The sequence below is a fragment of the Leuciscus leuciscus genome (genome assembly GCF_965113295.1).
Source record: "Leuciscus leuciscus genome assembly, chromosome: 18".
NCBI classification, from domain to species: Eukaryota; Metazoa; Chordata; class Actinopteri; order Cypriniformes; family Leuciscidae; genus Leuciscus; species Leuciscus leuciscus.
This window is the reverse complement of record NC_138742.1, coordinates 3,396,933-3,414,354: the sequence shown is the minus strand read 5'-3', so window position 1 is coordinate 3,414,354 and position 17,422 is coordinate 3,396,933. Positions and strand designations below refer to the sequence as shown.

The following is a 17,422-nucleotide window of genomic DNA, read 5'->3' as shown; positions in this document are numbered from 1 at the left end:
AGATTATAAACAAAGTATTTTAAGTGTATTGAAGAAAATGGTGTCAGTCACACTGTACCTGCAAACTCCTGCACAAACTCCAACCCCGTGGAAACTGATGATAATATAATGATGAATTATTTATAGCAATAATTTCAAGTTAACAGTGAGTTTCTCTCTATTAGCAGCATCAATGGCATGTAGTGAAACTGGTTATATTTCATGTTGTTTACATGTCGCTAAAGTAAGTTAAAGTAATACTGCAATAACTGGTTATGGCATCAGTTAAAGTTTGGATATAACTTTAAATAGACTAGGTTTAGTTAGTGATTTTATCATATCAGTGTAATACTAACTTGGCAAGTTTAAGTTATCACCAGCAGGTCACCGGTGCTTAAATTTTATTTAACCCACAATATATCTTGAAAAATATAGTTACTAACAAAAATCTATACACTGTATTTGATATTCACATACCAGTTTGACTGAGTTTTTCATTTAGAGTCCCATCCAGAGTTTTCTTCAGTTGAATCAGAGCTCTCTTCAGAGAGTTCACTTCAGAGTCAATCCTGATCTCAGTCCAGTTCTTGGTGTGTGGACGAGTGTACAGGGATGAGCTCATCTACAGCAGGAGAGAGAGAAGACTGTTAAATATGATCATTATTTTTAAAGCAGTTAATTCAATATGTTTTACACAGTTGAGGCAAAACCTCTGTATGGATATGGATGGATACCACCATACTTCCCCTAAATATATTAGATATTAATAAATTAATAAATTTGATATTTTCTGTATTAAAACCTTTCTGAAATATTGAAATATGCAAATGAGTTAAAGGTTTTTACTTAGGGGATTTTGAAATTCTCTTTTTATCACTCCATAAAAAAGATTGATTGAAAAAAATATTTGTCACCATGTTTTTAGGAATAAAATGTTGTATAAATCAGGTGAATGGTGTACAAACAAACCCCTCAGTAAAAACCTTCAGAATATAGACAGGAATAAAACTGTGTGGATGTGGGAGTATAAATACACAGGGAAAATTAATGACAGACAGCTGAATGTAATCAGTAAACAAGGAGACTAACTAGGATACAATTAATACGTTTACACGACAACGATATGCTTTAAACTGAGAAGTTCTTCCTTTAACTTTTTCGCATACAGACGACACCGTTGTCAAAACTATACCCATTCACACGGATCTGCGAAAACGACTAAAAACACTGTATTCTGCTGCCAGGCCATTAGATGGCAATGAAACACTATAGATTGAACACGTATTAGGCATGTGCACGACGTCATCTTCTTCATAAATTCACATTTTAGTTTTTTATACGTAGAACGTTTTCAAAAACTTGCACTTTGAAACCCGTTTTCAAAACTTCTGGTTGTAAATGCAACGCAAATAAATTTTTGTTAATTTACATTTATTCATTTTTAGCAATGTAGTAATTTATTTGTAATAAACACTTTAAGTGGGCTATTAAAAAAGGCAGTTCTAGGGGCACTCCGGCCCGGAGAAACGAAGGGTCTGACCACAGGCTGAGAGTTTTGCGGCAGGCTGGGGTGATTCTCACCCGAAACGTGCCGCTGTGCCACGCCCCCCTCGGGACTTGGTCGTGAAGTCAGTGCTGCTTCCGCGACCTTCGTAAAGACGCAGGGAGACAGGGCCAGCCCGAAGGGTAGGTCTTTGTACTGATAAGCTCGACCCTTGAACGCGAAGCACAGGAATCGCCTGTGTCGCGGCAGGATGGAGACGTGAAAGTACGCGTCCTTCAGGTCGACCGCTGCAAACCAATCTCGGGGACGGATGCACCGAAGGATGCGTTTGTGCGTTAACATCTTGAACGGAAGCTTGTGAAGGGCCCAATTCAAGTGTCGCAGGTCCAAGATTGGTCGTAACCCACCTCCTTTCTTGGGTACAATGAAGTATGGGCTGTAGAAACCCGACTTCATATCAGCTAACGGAACCGGCTCTATCGCGTCCTTCCCCAGTAGGACTGCGATCTCCGCACGAATAACAAGGGCACGTTCGGACAGCACTGAGGTGTACGGAATGCCGCTGAACCTGGGCGAACGCCGGAAGAACTGAATCGTGTAGCCGAGTCTGACAGTATGGAGGATACAGCTGGACCTGCCGGGAAGCTCTTTCCACGCTTCCACAGACCGGGACAGAGGGACCAGAGGTACCACAGACGTACCCGGAGGGGGGCAGCGGGGTGGAGGATAGGGACCCTCCAATGTTACAATCGACATCCTGTCCTCTAGGGGAGCCGTGAGCAAGAGATCTAGTCGGTCCGTTACAGAGAGACTAGTACTCTCAACAGAGGGCTCCAATGGCATCGGTGTGATGGAGGAGTGAGGAGCCCACAGGGAATGGTTACCGGGCGGAAACTCCATCACTGATCTCCGATCACCCATCCCATATGGCACCCTAGGGTGGGGTGTGGTAATGGGGACTGCACCCTTGCGAACGAAGGCGAGTCTCGATCTCAACACCAAGACAGTCATATTCCCGCAATGGGAACATGAACCGTCCACAAAAGCTGCATCAGCGTGCTGAACACCCAAACACGTGACACAGCAATCGTGACCGGCCGGGAAGCTCTCTCCAGGCTTCCACAGACCGGGACAGAGGGACCAGAGGTACCACAGACGTACCCGGAGGGGGGCAGTGGGGTGGAAGACAGGGACCTGGTTTGGAGGGCCCGGAGGCGGCCCGAAGCGAGGTCTGAGTGTGCGAGGCAACACTTACCTGACTCCACTGGTCGGCAGGGGTTACGGGAGAAGGCGTAATCGGGCCTGTTGGCCTGTCGGTCACTGGTGAGCGCACGGCCTAGACCACCCTTATGCTTGTCCATGAGTGCTTTGGCCTGGTAGACCTGAAGCAACGCCAGGGCATGCAAAGAGGAAGCGGCTTGCCCACAGGCTCTGTACGCTCTATCTGTAAGAACAGACGAGCGACCACAGGCCTGAGGGGGGAAACGAGGATCCTCCACCCGGTCCGCAGCGGCCGGCGGGCACAGGTGCACCGTGACAGACCGCTCGACTGGGGGAATAGCCTCGTAACCCTTCACCGCTCCTCTGTCAAGGGTAGTGAGGGGGGAAGTACTCTCCAGGTCGCTTCCGGCAGTAAAAGGTGCCTTCCACGATCTAGTGAGCTCTCCATGCACTTCGGGAAAGAAGGGCACTGGGGCGGCGGGCTGAGAACCAGCACGGCCCGCCCAGAGGTACCAATCATCCAACCGAGACTGAGCGGCACACGGTGGAGGGATCTATGCACCGAGACAATGGAAACATGAACCGTCCACAAAAGCTGCATCAGCGTCCTGAACACCTAAACATGTGACACAGCAATCGTGACCGTCAGAAGGGGACAGGGAACGACCACATCCAGAAACGCACGGGCGGAATGACATCTTGAAAAAGACTCAAACGCACCCGTGTTGCTTTTTCAGAAAATGAAAAACCTCTCACCCAGTAACCAGGGAAATGATCACTACAACACTGACAGGGATGGTGCAGCCTGTACCAGTGAAGCAATCACTCTTCTCGCCCTCAACCGGCCGTCAGACAAACAAACACAAACAGAATGTGATGCTGTTAGAACAGCAGTTGAGTGCTCAAAGAGCTCGCGCTGTAGAAACACCAGCCAGGGAGGGATTTCCTGAAGAAGCACCGACACACTCGCTCATTGTAGAAAACAACACTCTTCAGAGATTCCGTCATAGAAAACAATCGACTCCGAAGCGAAAGACAGATGGTGTTTGCATCCGCTTCCGTATTTATACCCGCCTCGCGGGGCGGAGCGCGTGATGCAAATTCACGTCGCCATTGCACGCATTGCCTCGTTCAAGCATGCTCGAAGAAGATAGGCTCCCTAGCATGATCCCATTCAGTCGACGTTGATTATGTCAGACGTTCTCGACTGAAAGGGAACCTCTTGTTATTGTTTAAGCTTTAATTAAATGGTTACATAGGTGACTGTAGGGGACTAAACAGAATTACTATTTAAATAATGGCAAGCATGGGTGGCCTATTAAATAGTATTTGTCATAACCTCTGACCAGGGCTTGACATTAACTTTTTTGCTTACCAGCCACTGTGGCTAGGGGTTTTCCAAAGTTACTAACCACTCAGCATTTTCACTGGCCACAATTTTGACATGGATACCATAGGGAAAAACTGCCATATAGATATTTTAATATTATTTCATAATTTGGCAGCCGGTATATTAGGCTGCTGTCACTTTAAAGGAACACTTCGACTTTTTGGGACTTTAGCTTATTCACCGTATCCCCCAGAGTTAGAGAAGTCCATACATACCTTTTTCATCTCCGTGCGTGCTTTAAGTCTGTTTGACGCACCCACCGCTAGCCTAGCTTAGCACAAAGACTGGATGTAAATGGCTACAGCTAGCATACTAATCCCAATAAGTGACAAAATAACGCCAACATTTTCCTATTTACATGTTGTGATTTGTATAGTCACAGTGTGTACAAATAACAAGGTTATATGAGACACAAACATTTTTTTAAACGTTTAAATACTGGGAACTATTTTCTCAGAAGGCGAAGCACTGCTACTTGGGCGGAGTGATGAGCGCAGCACCCGAGAAGCCCCGTTCCGTCAACAAAACCAACGTGACTAACTAGCTAGTAGCGAACGTGATTCGTGATCATGGCTGACTTTGAGGAATTGTTTATTTGGTATCAAACCAAGATCCAGAACCATATCATTTTGAGCCAGAATACACAGACGCGGAGTTACAAACTTTGGAAGCTGATAGACAATGCCGAACAGACTGAGGTCGAGGGGAGAATCAGAACGGGAGTAGCCTACTATTTCACAAACAAGGCCACTGTTTCTCAAAAATGAAAACTGCCCATACCCCCTCCAATTCATTAGCAAGTTGAATTCTTCAGTCCTGAAAGTTACCTTTAGCGCCGCTTATTTGTTACTGGGGCGATAGAGCGCGTTTGTGACAACACAATATTAACATTACAGGGGATACCTGGAGCCCGGGAACAACTGTAATAGTAGTGAGCACCCTATTCATGTAATTGTGTCACGAAGGTTACATTACATCTAACGTTAACGTTAGCTAATGGCACTGTAACAGTAGGCTAGTCATCTAAAAACATAACGGGACACTTACCGCAGGCAATCCACTTTGTCCTGTCTTTACTATCGATGGGATGGCCGTAACGTTATCCTTCAGCACACGTTTCATGGTCCGTGTGGCAAATTCCATTTTTTTCAAAATAGTCGTCCTAGTGAAATGTTCTGAGCAAACGCGATAGTCCTTGATGATGTCTAGAGGTGTGTTTGGATCTATATCCAGAGCAATAGCCATTGATTCATCAGGTCAGCGTTTTTGTTTGGAATTCCCCTGTTTATTGTCGCAGCTCTTTACAATACAGCGAACACCCATGATTGTAAACTTTGCATTTACTATCTAGTAATTGCTGACTCTATTACTCCAACTCTGAGCGAACTCTCTGCTCCATAACCACGGCGCTTCTCGGGTGCTGCGCTCTTCACTCCGCCCAAGTAGCAGTGCTTCGCCTTCTGAGAAAATAGTTCCAGTATTTAAACGTTTAAAAAATGTCTCATATGACCTTGTTATTTGTACACACTGTGACTATACAAATCACAACATGTTGGTGTTATTTTGTCACTTATTGGGATTAGTATGCTAGCTGTAGCCATTTACATCCAGTCTTTGTGCTAAGCTAGGCTAGCGGTGGGTGCGTCAAATAGACTTAAAGCACGCACGGAGATGAAAAAGGTATGTATGGACTAATCTAACTCTGAGGGATACGGTGAATAAGCTAAAGTCCCAAAAAGTCGAAGTGTTCCTTTAAGACCTGACACACTGACCCATTATACTGTTTTAGTCAATATACTTGTCTTTCTGCTCGCACAGTTTGGGTGTGAGCACGAAATCTGCTGCAATGAGTAAAATTATGCTCACTACGAGCAATCCCTCGCCAAAATTCAAGCCCTGTAACATCAGCAATATTCATCTGGAGCAAATGAAACGAGTGAGTAAAGGGACACAGGTTTGTGTGTCAACTCTAGGGCTGGGAATCACTGGGTACTTCACGATACGATACGATACGCGATACATAATATCACGATATGGCGATACTGCGATAATCGATATATTATCAGTAATAACTCACAATGGGTTATTCAGTAATAACTCACTCGTTTCAAATTGGCCTTGGCCTATTTAAGCCAAGGCCAAACCTGAAGTCAGGACTTGTTAACCAAGTCGGAAAGCGAGAGTGCAACTGTGGTGCCTCAAGCGAACAAAACCTTTGTGTACTGGTGTACTGTAGATACGTTTTTATTTTTTTGAAGAGTTTTCGTCTTTATTTTTTGTTGTTGTACCTTTTAGTTTTTTTTTTTTTTTTTGGTGTGCACCTGTATATATACTTCACTGTGGACGGTCTTCTTATTGGCACTATAAATAAATTCCACCTGGCACGAAGTGCTTCTGCGAGTGCGCATCCTTTTACGGACTCACATTTTCTCCCCGAAGGCGAGCTGGTAGGCTCGTCCTCATCACACCGCCATACTCCTCCTGATCCGATGCACCACAGAGAAAATAGGCCAAAAGGTATCCCATTGGACACAGCTGCCATCAGACCTAACAGTCTCGGAACTGTTTGACAGTGATTGACTGGCCTAGCTTAATCTTGCTCACGGTTGTGAGGATCGAACCGATATGAGCAGAAGATAGACGTGTCTGCATTGTCATCGAATCCCACACCACACCAGAAAAAGTGGTCCTCTTTAATGGAGAAAGCACACTTCTTTTTCCGTTCAGCCGTTCAGCCATACATTCATGTGGGTGAGGAAGACATCTCAGTGGCAAACCGCCATCTGCTCCACACTGAGCCAGTATATGGGGTGACAAGACTAGGCCGAAAGTAAGAACCCAATAGTGGGTTTACTATTACTATTAATACCCCCCATCCTTCTTATGAATGATAAAATACCAGCTGTAAACGTGGATTCTCTGTGGGGGGAAGGAACACGTTTTATGGCTCCTTTCCCCAGCAACCCCGTTATCTCTTGTTCCATAACCAGAGCTTGCTCGGGGCCTACCGCTGTGGACAGGACCCCCCTGTGCGCAGGACCCAATGAGATATATTTTGCAGTAGTTTCACGCTGCTAAAATCTAATAAAGGAACCAGTTTCTCAAGACTGGTCTCTGATTTTACACGAGCAAGAAATTCGATGCCCTGAAGCGGCGAAGCAGCAGGGAACAGCCCAACTGATTTCTCTGAGACCCTCCTCAGAGGAGGTTAGCATCCCAGTGCCGCTAAGTTTCCGGGCGGACACTGAGATATGGGCTCGCCGGAGACCACTGCGCCCCTAAGCACACCTCTTCCCCGAAGCCTTCTTGAAGATAATGACGGTCCTCAGATCTTACCTCGGGAAGACTTCAGCTGAGAGCGCCACCCCGACACCCAGTCTTTTAGTGGGGGCTCCGGAGCAGACGCTCTGCTTCTTTTGAGACATGTTTGGCAGAAGTTCCCACACCGCCAACAATTCTACTAAGAGAACCAATCTCTCAAGACTAGGTCGAGGTCTAGGTGTTACTCGAGCAACCAATTCGGTGCCCGATTTCACGCGTGCTTCACGATTCAATCACACAGAGAGCTTTCCCATTGCGTCAATCTCGATGCATCGCGAATTCCCTTGAAAGGAAAATAAATATTTTTCACAACACTAGATTGCTATATTACTTTTAATATTATTTTAGATGCCTTTTTAAAAGACTACATTTGAAAAATAAAATTACAATTCAACCCGCCAAAGTGGCTAGTAGGAGTGACTGCGCCACTGCTGAAATCCACCCGGATTGTCAAGCTCTGCCGCCTCTGACTAATGATCAGACTGGCAAGTTTGTGACTGTGAGATTCACCTTAACGGCCGGTGTGAGACTCTGAGCAACATTGGAATTCGACTTAACAAGTACAATCTAAAGTAAAGAGTTAAATAGAATAATCAAAAATCTAGATAAATGATAAATAATCCATTGGCATTCCAACCTAAATTCGAGGTCAAGATAAAATTGAGTCAAATAAAACTGTAATTGAAATTAAATCACTTTGCGCACTGAAAAGACAGAACAAACAGGAAACCTTCAGATACACCATTGGACACCGTCATTGGGCCAATTTGGTGGACCTTAAAGAACATACAGTTTGTCCTGTAATATTGTACATATTGACTGAGACAGATGTTGACAGACCTGTATGAGATGGAAATGATCGTCAGTGTGTGAGAGCTGCTCCAGCTCAGTGTTTCTCCTCTTCAGCTCAGTGATTTCCTGATGCAGCTCTTTAATGAGATCTTCAGCCTGTTTCTCTGCTGCTTTCTGCTGTTCCTCCATCATCTTCACCAGATCAGACTGACATCTCTCAATGGAGCGGATCAGATCAGTGAAGATCTCAACACTGTATGATCTCGCTTTCTCTGTGTTTCTCTGATGATTGAAAACAGTTAAAATATATTCTATTTGTTAATCTATTACATATTTATTTACATATTATTTAAAGGGATAGTTCACCCCAAAATGAAAATGATCTCATCATCAATTAACCTCATGTCACTTAAAATGTGTGATTCTCAGTGGAACACAAAAGACACTCAAGTACAATTCACCAAGATTTGTGCTCTATGGGAAAAAATTATGTTTGGAGCAAAATGAGGGTTACTAAATGGTGGCAGAACTATCAATGTAATTCAACGCCTTTATTTTTCAATGGCTAATTTATTTATTAATTAGATTGAAATATTATGATGCATATCATTTTTTAATGTATTTTTTGCTAGGATAGTTAGAGAGTGAACAAAAAGTGAAAGTGAAAGGGGGATCGGAAATGACCATGAGTCAGGATATGAACTCGGGTTGATCGAAGCACAAACCTTTCTCAGCTCTACTGAGTGTTTAATCTCTTGAATCTTCTTCATTCTGTCCTGGATCATCTGATGAAATTCTGTCTGTGTCTGAACCAGCTGATTCTACATACAGAGAAAAACATAGACACATTTATTACTGAATATAGCTTTCCATCTTCTGAAAGTCTTATTTAAAAAATAATAATTTTAAGATCATATGAATTCAGAATTATACTTTTGAATCTTTTAGTCCATGTCTGACAGTTTTGAGGGTAACAAAATCAGCTTTTATCAGATGCAATGAAAGACTATTGAATTTAAATTAAAAAAGGGACAGGTTCTTCAACATGTCAAGACACAGAAAAGAAAATGTCTAGGTTACTAATGTAACCCCCATTCCCTGAGGGAGAGAACAGAGACTTTATGTCAGACTGAACTGATATATTGGGATCTCGCCTGAGAGCCCAATCACATTTGAGTGATTAAAGAACAAGCCAATGGACATTGCGAGTGAGATTTGCATCACAAGCCACTCCCCACTTCCGGGTATATAAGGCAGCGTGCAAGCTCTCACATTAAGTTTTCTGCTGAGGAGCTTAGACGGGGTCCCGGCCGTTTCAGCGAAGGTACAGGAGTTGTGGTGAGGGGATGTAAAGTCTCTGTTCCCTCCTTCAGGAGGGAAGTGACATTCCCTATTAGTCAGTCATGTTCGACGTTACATCACACTGAACTGACGTATTGGGATCCCTATGGAAAGTGCCACAACAGCTGCCCAGAGTAAGCCGCCTAGTCCCCATTAACCTGTTGGGGTGGAAGAAAGGATAGGGCTTTGCACGGAGAATGTCAATCACTGGTGTTCCTTCTGACCATATACAGTGAGACTACTTGATAACACTGGGAAAGTGTGCCTATTCCAACCAGAAAGGAATGCTACGAAGACAACATCTTGCCTGTAGGGAGGTAACGTGGAGTTAAGGTGCATTTAAGGAGAGCAGGCGATTTCGGCGACATGAGCGACCGTGACCACTGGCGACTGGATGGGACATGTCCAGCGACGCAACAAAGTTGAGATATGTTCAAATTTATGCAAATGAAGAGTGACTTTCGGGAGCGACAACCAATAGGAGTAAAATCAGTGGAGCGCACGTGGTGTACTTGAGTCTGACCAAGGCAAGATGAATGGGAAGCTCATTTTAGCAGTTAGAAACTGTCCTATAATTTATGATATGTCTTAGTGTACATACTGTGGTATTCACTTTGCTGACTCCGAGCCTGAATGGTTTCTTGAACCCAGATAGACTGGCATTTGCCCTTTTGCTGCAGTTAAGAAGCCGTGATGGCAAAGAGCACTCGCTGTTTCTCGTTCATCTTTAATATTATGCATTTTATGTACTGATTTCATTTATGTTTAGTCTTGTCCTTCCAAAATGTTTGTTTGTAGAAGCAAGAAAACTGATTTGTTGTCTACAGCATGGGATAACATCTGTGAATGTCACTCAAAAACATCACTAGGCAACCAGTAGTGGGAATGCCCACTAACGACCTCAACACCAGCAACTGGCGACATGCAGCGACAAGTCGCTTGTAGTGTGAATGTACATTTACGCATATAGACTGACCATTTGGGCAGTTCTACATATGGAAGATTTCTGTGGTAGATCCGGCCTTGTTCAGGGGTGGTCAATAAGACATGGGCTAACCAACATGGAAAGCAATACCGTGGGAGAATACACATATGGGATCACCTAGGAGGGGAATAAAAACATATAGGCATCTTGTCTAGTACAGGGGCTGACCAACCGGGCATACACACAAGTACTAGACCTGGCTTCAGATTAGACCCCGAAGCCGCCGCCAGGCGCCGCCATTTGCGCCATTTAGAATTTCAGCCGCCGCCAGCCAATAATTTCGTAAGCCAAATTGAGCCGCCATCTGATAAAGTTTGGCTGAGCCGGCTAGAATTATTTGCATCAAATAATAATTCTATCACATAGAGACATACACACACGAAATATATAAACAATACACGAGATCTATTTTCCCACTGGATTCATAACAGCACAGTCTTGTGCTCGTTGCTACGATACACAGACTCACAGTGAATTGACGACCAATTAAATTCTAATTCACGACGCATGCTTCAGTGTACATTGAAGTGAAATGTGCAAAACTTTGTCCAAAATAATACTGATAACAGTGTGTGTTTATATTAAGGCGAGACACGGCAGGCAAAAACATCGTTTTTTTTTTACTGGTCAATTTTGAGATTTTTGGATATTTGTCTTCAATAACATGTCTTCTTTCAGACTTGTGGTGAAAAAAAGTCCGAAATACACATTTAGGTCTTTATTTTACTACACTTTGTCTGTTCGCGTCTGCAGATTTCTCCTAAATTCAACAAAAGTTTGCGTTCTTAATCAACATACTTCTCTGCGATCTCTGCCGTCGCTATTTGAAAATGTTTAGTAGCATACAGACTACAAAATAAATATGTACATACGTTGTGAAAGTAAAATCTGGTGTTTTCTTTATTACATTGTATTGCATTTTGTAGAAATATAGTGTAAGCCATGCATTGCTTGGAAATATTGAGATCTAGTAAATCAGTATAACAGACATATGTAGACATGAAGTGGCAGCTTCAGCCATTTGCAGCTATGAAAAGTTTGGCGGCTGCAGCAGCCATTTAGGTTTTGGCTGAGCCGGCTAGCCAGCCAATAACTTCATCAGCCAGCCATTATACTCAAAACAAATGGCTTCGGGCTCTACTTCAGATGCCTCCGCCGCATCTGACTGCCAAGGATGCTGGGGAATTAACCAAGGTTCAACAGTCGGGGAACTCACCTGAGGAGCAGAATAGGCGCTCGTATCCCATACTCAGAGGGAAAGGGTGCAGCAAGCGAGACACCGAGCCAACCTACCTGCACATTATTGTACAAAACCAATCTTGGTGGCGAACGCACGTGAGGAGGCATTTCTGCGTAAGCATCTTGAACGGAAGCTTGTGAAGGGCCCGATTCAAGACGTGCAGATCCAAGATCGGTTGTAACCCACCACATTTATTGGGCTACCTCAGCATGCTTACGTCCCAGAATCATGAGGCAGTGATTGTGGCTGTCAGACTGGGCCAGGAAACGACCACATCCAGAAACACATGGGTGGAATGACATTTGAAAAAGACACAACGGCCACACCCGTTTTTACTGTTTTAGGGAAAAGCGGCCGGGGCAACAGCCGCTGCACTTAACCGTGCAAACACTCAGCAACCGCGACCTCCGCTGTAATATGCAACCAACACAGGAACAGCTTCCCTCTTGTTCCGTAGAACGTTGATTGAAGAGCAGAGTGAAACAACGTCTGCTCTGCTCCGAAGCAAAAGCTTACTGTGTGAGTTTGCATGCTGCCTTATATAACTGGAAGCTGGAAGTGGCTCGTGATGCAAATCTCATTCGCCAATGTGTATTTCCGGCAACTATAGTTGCCGCAGTGCATAGTTGTCATTTTCCTTTTGTAAATAATTTTCTAGATGTTGTCCATGATTTATTTCTCAATGACATGCAAGCAAACAACCAAATAAAGGATTTCAAGAAAAAAAAAAAGGTATTCACTTCCTCCCTGTCACATGAGGCTGTCAACTTCCTACCCCTACTTCCAGGAAGCATGGCGAAGGCAAACCCTCCCAAAGAAAGGTCATTTTCATGTTACTACTAAGTATTTTTTGTTGACATATATATATCTACATAATCATGAAGGTCTCTAGAATCATCCAAACAAAACAAATCTTACAAGAGATCTATAGTTTTTTGTATACTTAGTCAAAAGTCCAAGCGGCAACTATAGTTGCCGGTGGGCAAATGCCTTAATAAATCAAGTTTATTGGTCTTGTTTAGTGCATAAACATAACTTAACCCTTTAAATGACATCTCTATATAGATATATTTTTTTTCTTCATTCTATTTATTTGTATTTATTTATTTTCATTTAACTTTTTGATACACAATGCCCTGTTATGGCTGCACTTTGTTCTGCACTACGTTCCACAACTTTAACCCATGTGCGCTGTTCGTTTGTGGTTTACAGTCAGGCTGTTTGGGGTCTGAGAGACCCCAGGCAACAAACAATATATATATTTTAAACAAATGTAATTTTACTCAGTTTATTTATGTTTTTACTCTACATTTGGACAGTTTTACTCCACAAATGTTCAAAAAAAGAAAAGAAAAATTCTCCAAAAAGAAAAAAAAAATTAATAAACAATTTGCCTTATAAAATACCCACATTTCTAGCTTTCATTCATGGGGATAACATGGATAATTTGACATGGTTTAGTGTAAGATTTTTGGCCAAATCTTGGAAAATGCAGTTTTAAAAGTAAAAAAAAAAAAAAAAACAGTAGATGGCTGCAGAGCTCTAAAAGTACTAAAAGTTTCAAACTAAAAGACATCTTTTCACAAGTTTTTCCAGTTAGATTTATATCTACATATAATGAAATCACAATTATAACAATAAAAGTTACTTTTTGTCAAAGTTTGGCAGTTTTTGTACTGAAAAAAAAATCAGTTTTCAATAATGTTACATTATGATTAGAATCAAACCTGATCAGGATGTTACAAAGAGAAAAGTTGGAGTTTTTAGAGTTTATCATTTATTTCAAACATCTGTTTTTCATATAATTCTACAAATTTAAAGTGTGCCACTTCATTTCTGTCTATGTGTGTTCTGTGTTGTTTCTGATTTTGAGGATGAATTTTGTCCATTGATCAAATTCATTTGATTCTAATCATAATATAACATTACTGAAAAACAGATTTTTTTTTTCAGTACAAAGAGTGCCTAAACTTTGACAAAAAGTAACTTTTATTATTATAATTGTGATTTCATTATATGTAGATATGAGTACAACTGGAAAAACTTGTGAAAAGATGTCTTTCACTTAGTCAAAAAGCAAATAGCAAATAGTGGTGCTCTGCAGCCATCTACTGGTTAAAGTGATAATTTGTTACTTTTAAAACAGCATTTTCCAAAAGATGGGCAAAAATCTTACACTAAACCATGTCAAATTATCTATGTTATCCCCATGAATGAAAGTCAGAAATGTGGGTCAAAAAGACCCTGAACAGCGCACAATGGTTAAGGCAAATGGATTTGTTGTTTGTTGTGTTTTCATATTCAAGAGATTATAAGCTAAATGCCGTTTTTTTGGGTCTGCATCAAATGTTCTTCGACTTTTATACATAATAAATTTGTTTATGAATAAAGATTGATCTGTTGAAAGCAGTTATTTTGAGATAAATGCCAAATGTTCTCCTCCTATTCATATTTTACATTGAAGGGGTGCATACAGCATATTTGCCCACCGTCAACTATAGTTGCCACACATTCAAATATGATTTTCAAGAAAGAAAAAAAAAACCTGGGGAAAATAAATGCAGAACATGTTCACATAGGACACTATTAACAGGATTATATGCATGAAACCATTCAGAAAAATTTGGGCACAAATGGGTTAAAGTGTTTTGTTTGTATCTCTTTACCTTCTTCTCTCGACTCTCCTCCTCAATAGGAACAGTTTTGTGAGTCCTGTGTTCTCCTTCAGTGCAGAACAGACAAACACACGTCTGGTCATCTCTGCAGAACAACTCCAGAGGTCTCTCGTGTTTCTGGCATATATAATCCTCCAGATTTTCCACAGCATTGATGAGTTTGTGTTTCTTTAGACGTGGGACACTGAGATGAGGCTCCAGATGAGTCTCACAGTAAGAGCTTGGACACGTCAGGCAGGTCTTCACAGCTTTCTGCTTTCTTTCACCACAGATGTCACAGAACACCTCAGATTCTCCTAGATTGAGCTTCTCATTAACCCTCTGGGGTCTGAGGTGTTTTCTGGGCCCTGGAGGTGTTCTGATATGCTCTGACATTTGTGCTTATTTCTGTTACTTGTGACATTTTCATGGCTAAAGTCTGATTACACTGTATTAAGCACAAACTCTGCTACAATAATATGTCAGCAGCATGTATGTAAAAGTTTGTAGTTTTGAGATAATGACATTTATGCGTGGTTTGTGAAAAAACTAAAAAATTGTCACTGAAATAAGGTTATAAAACCCATATTGATTATTTCTTCACAAGACTTTTGAAAATTGTATGACGTAGCCTAGAATATTTGCTCCAAAACTATGTGAAAATCATCCTGCATACTCATTCAGATAAGACAATATATTGATTTAAAATTTGTAAGACATGTTTTGTGTAAGAAAGCTTTATGCGAGTAGGTGTAAACACATCCTGAATATTAATGGCTTTCACACCTGAGAAAGACAAAGACCCTCCCCTAATGGCCCTATCAGGGGCTATCAGGCCCTATAATTCTGAGCAACCTTGCACAAAGAATGAGGAGATTTAAAAAAGAATGGCTTTTTGATTGTTTGGATTTATTTACAACACAACATAATCCAAAAATACACAACAAATGACAAAAAAAGCACATTATTTAACACACTGAACTAAAGACAGAGACTTAATCAGTTACACACCTTTGTGCCATTCCTGAAACATAGTACTTACCTTTCATTTCCATGGTGTTTGATTTTTCACTTTACCATGTTCATGTACGGAGACTTATGTGTATGTTGAAGTCAGCAGGACTCATCAGTGGGGCATCTGATCCCTGAAAAAAAACCAACAACCTGTGAACATACATATATCAAGAGAAACTATAGGGTTGCACGATTTGGGGAATACATTTTTGATTTTTCAGGTTATAATTTGCATTTTAAAATGTACAAAATGCACACACACACACACACACACACACACACACACACACACACACACACACACACACATATATATATATATATATATATATATATATACATGTGTATATAATGAACACCAGGTTTGTTGTGCCTTGTAGGCATAAGCTATGTGCTGTGCTGCATAAAATAATAATAACAATAGCCTATCGTTAAAAAGGAACACTTCAGTAACACTGCACTAGAGAAAAATATATTGATTACCATATGTTACTTCAATCTCATTTCATAATGTCATAATGAAAATAAACATTTGGAGTAAAAAAAACGAAGCCTATTGTTTGGCGCGTTTTGCTTTTCAAACGCAAACGCGTGCAGAGAACATTTACTGAAGCGATCAAGCCTCTCAAAACTATTAAACTAATTATTGTTACCATTTTACACATCAACGTTTGAGAAGATATCCACAAACACAGTATTTAACAGTAAACACGGTTCTAAACATTATAATATTCACAATAGTATACACTCATACTAGCCTACTTTTATCATGCTGTGTTTTATTATAGAATATTAAAACATCCTCGTGTTGGACATGTATATACATTTAGCATTGAAAGGTTGCCTACCAGTCTAGTTCACATTTCAACATTTTTCTGTCTATATATAGATACATATACATGTACGACATTAGGCTTCATGTTTTTACTCCAATCTCATTTCATAACATACATTTTAATCTGGCACCACTAGTTTAACATGTCTTACCTTAAAAATCTTCTCATCTTTAAATCGTGTTCTTCTAATTCTTCTGAGGTGAATCCAAGTGAAACAGCACAGCACAAACACAGTCTTCCAAACTCGATGAAAAGCAGAGAGGAGTAAGTTACTGAAGTTTCTGATTCTTTGTTTTGAGGTGATGGGGCGTTTACAGGTCTGCGTTCCTCCACGTGGATCATTTGCATGTCAATCGCTCGTGCGCGCATGGACGTGGTCACATTAGAGTTAATTAGGACGCGTTTGAGAAACTGTATATGCCGCTGCTTTCATACGGATTACTTAAACAGAGAATATTTATTTTTTATATAATTTCCATACTTTAAAAATAGAGACTCGAAGTGTTGTATAGACATGCGTTTCAAATCTGTGTGACAAACATTCGCTGAGTTACAGATCCTTTTCTGTCGCGTTTCAGAATGAGTTTCACATTGAGAGAGACGGCAGAACGCGCATCATGTTTATTTTCATTATTTTACGAAAAACACACAATTTTGTTTTTATTATGAGTGTACACAAATAAAATAAGACATTTAACAGTTGACATTTAACATGATGTATAACACTTATATGTAAGATCAAAATCAACAGAGTATTTTGAGTCTCTTTTGCACTGATAGGAAAAAAAGCAAGCTGGTATCGCCGGCGCGACCGCCGACCTCAGGGGGTTAAAGTGTTGCACAACCTCTCTGATTGTTGCATTAATCTTGAGATCAGGTCTTTTTCTGAATGTTTCTTTACAAATTGGACAGAAGCAGGTCTGTGTGTTCGTCCAGCACTTGTTCAGGCAGGTTCTGCAGAAGTTGTGTCCACATGGAGTGGTGACTGGATCAGTGAACACTTCCAGACAGATGGAGCACTCCATCTCCTCATTTAGAGGTGGACCACTGGAGGATGCCATGACTGAAAAAGATAAGTAATGTCAATATATCTTCTACATTGCTGAAGAGAGAAATTTTGATAATTGTGCACTTAATAAATTAAT

At 41.3% G+C, this 17,422-nt stretch overlaps 1 protein-coding gene across 1 annotated transcript in view; it reads right to left on the bottom strand.

The window, feature by feature from the left end:
• The window catches only part of LOC309480260 (uncharacterized protein), a 104,817-nt gene that overhangs the window by 83,192 nt on the left and 4,203 nt on the right, over positions 1–17,422 (bottom strand). The window contains exons 3-8 of the mRNA XM_082144671.1: positions 17,110–17,340; positions 14,440–14,765; positions 8,933–9,028; positions 8,256–8,489; positions 457–601; positions 59–94 (exon numbers count right to left, since the gene is read on the bottom strand). Coding sequence (XP_082000797.1) covers positions 59–94; positions 457–601; positions 8,256–8,489; positions 8,933–9,028; positions 14,440–14,765; positions 17,110–17,338 — 1,066 coding nt within the window. The 5' untranslated portion in view covers positions 17,339–17,340. The remainder of the gene's footprint in view (positions 1–58; positions 95–456; positions 602–8,255; positions 8,490–8,932; positions 9,029–14,439; positions 14,766–17,109; positions 17,341–17,422) is intronic.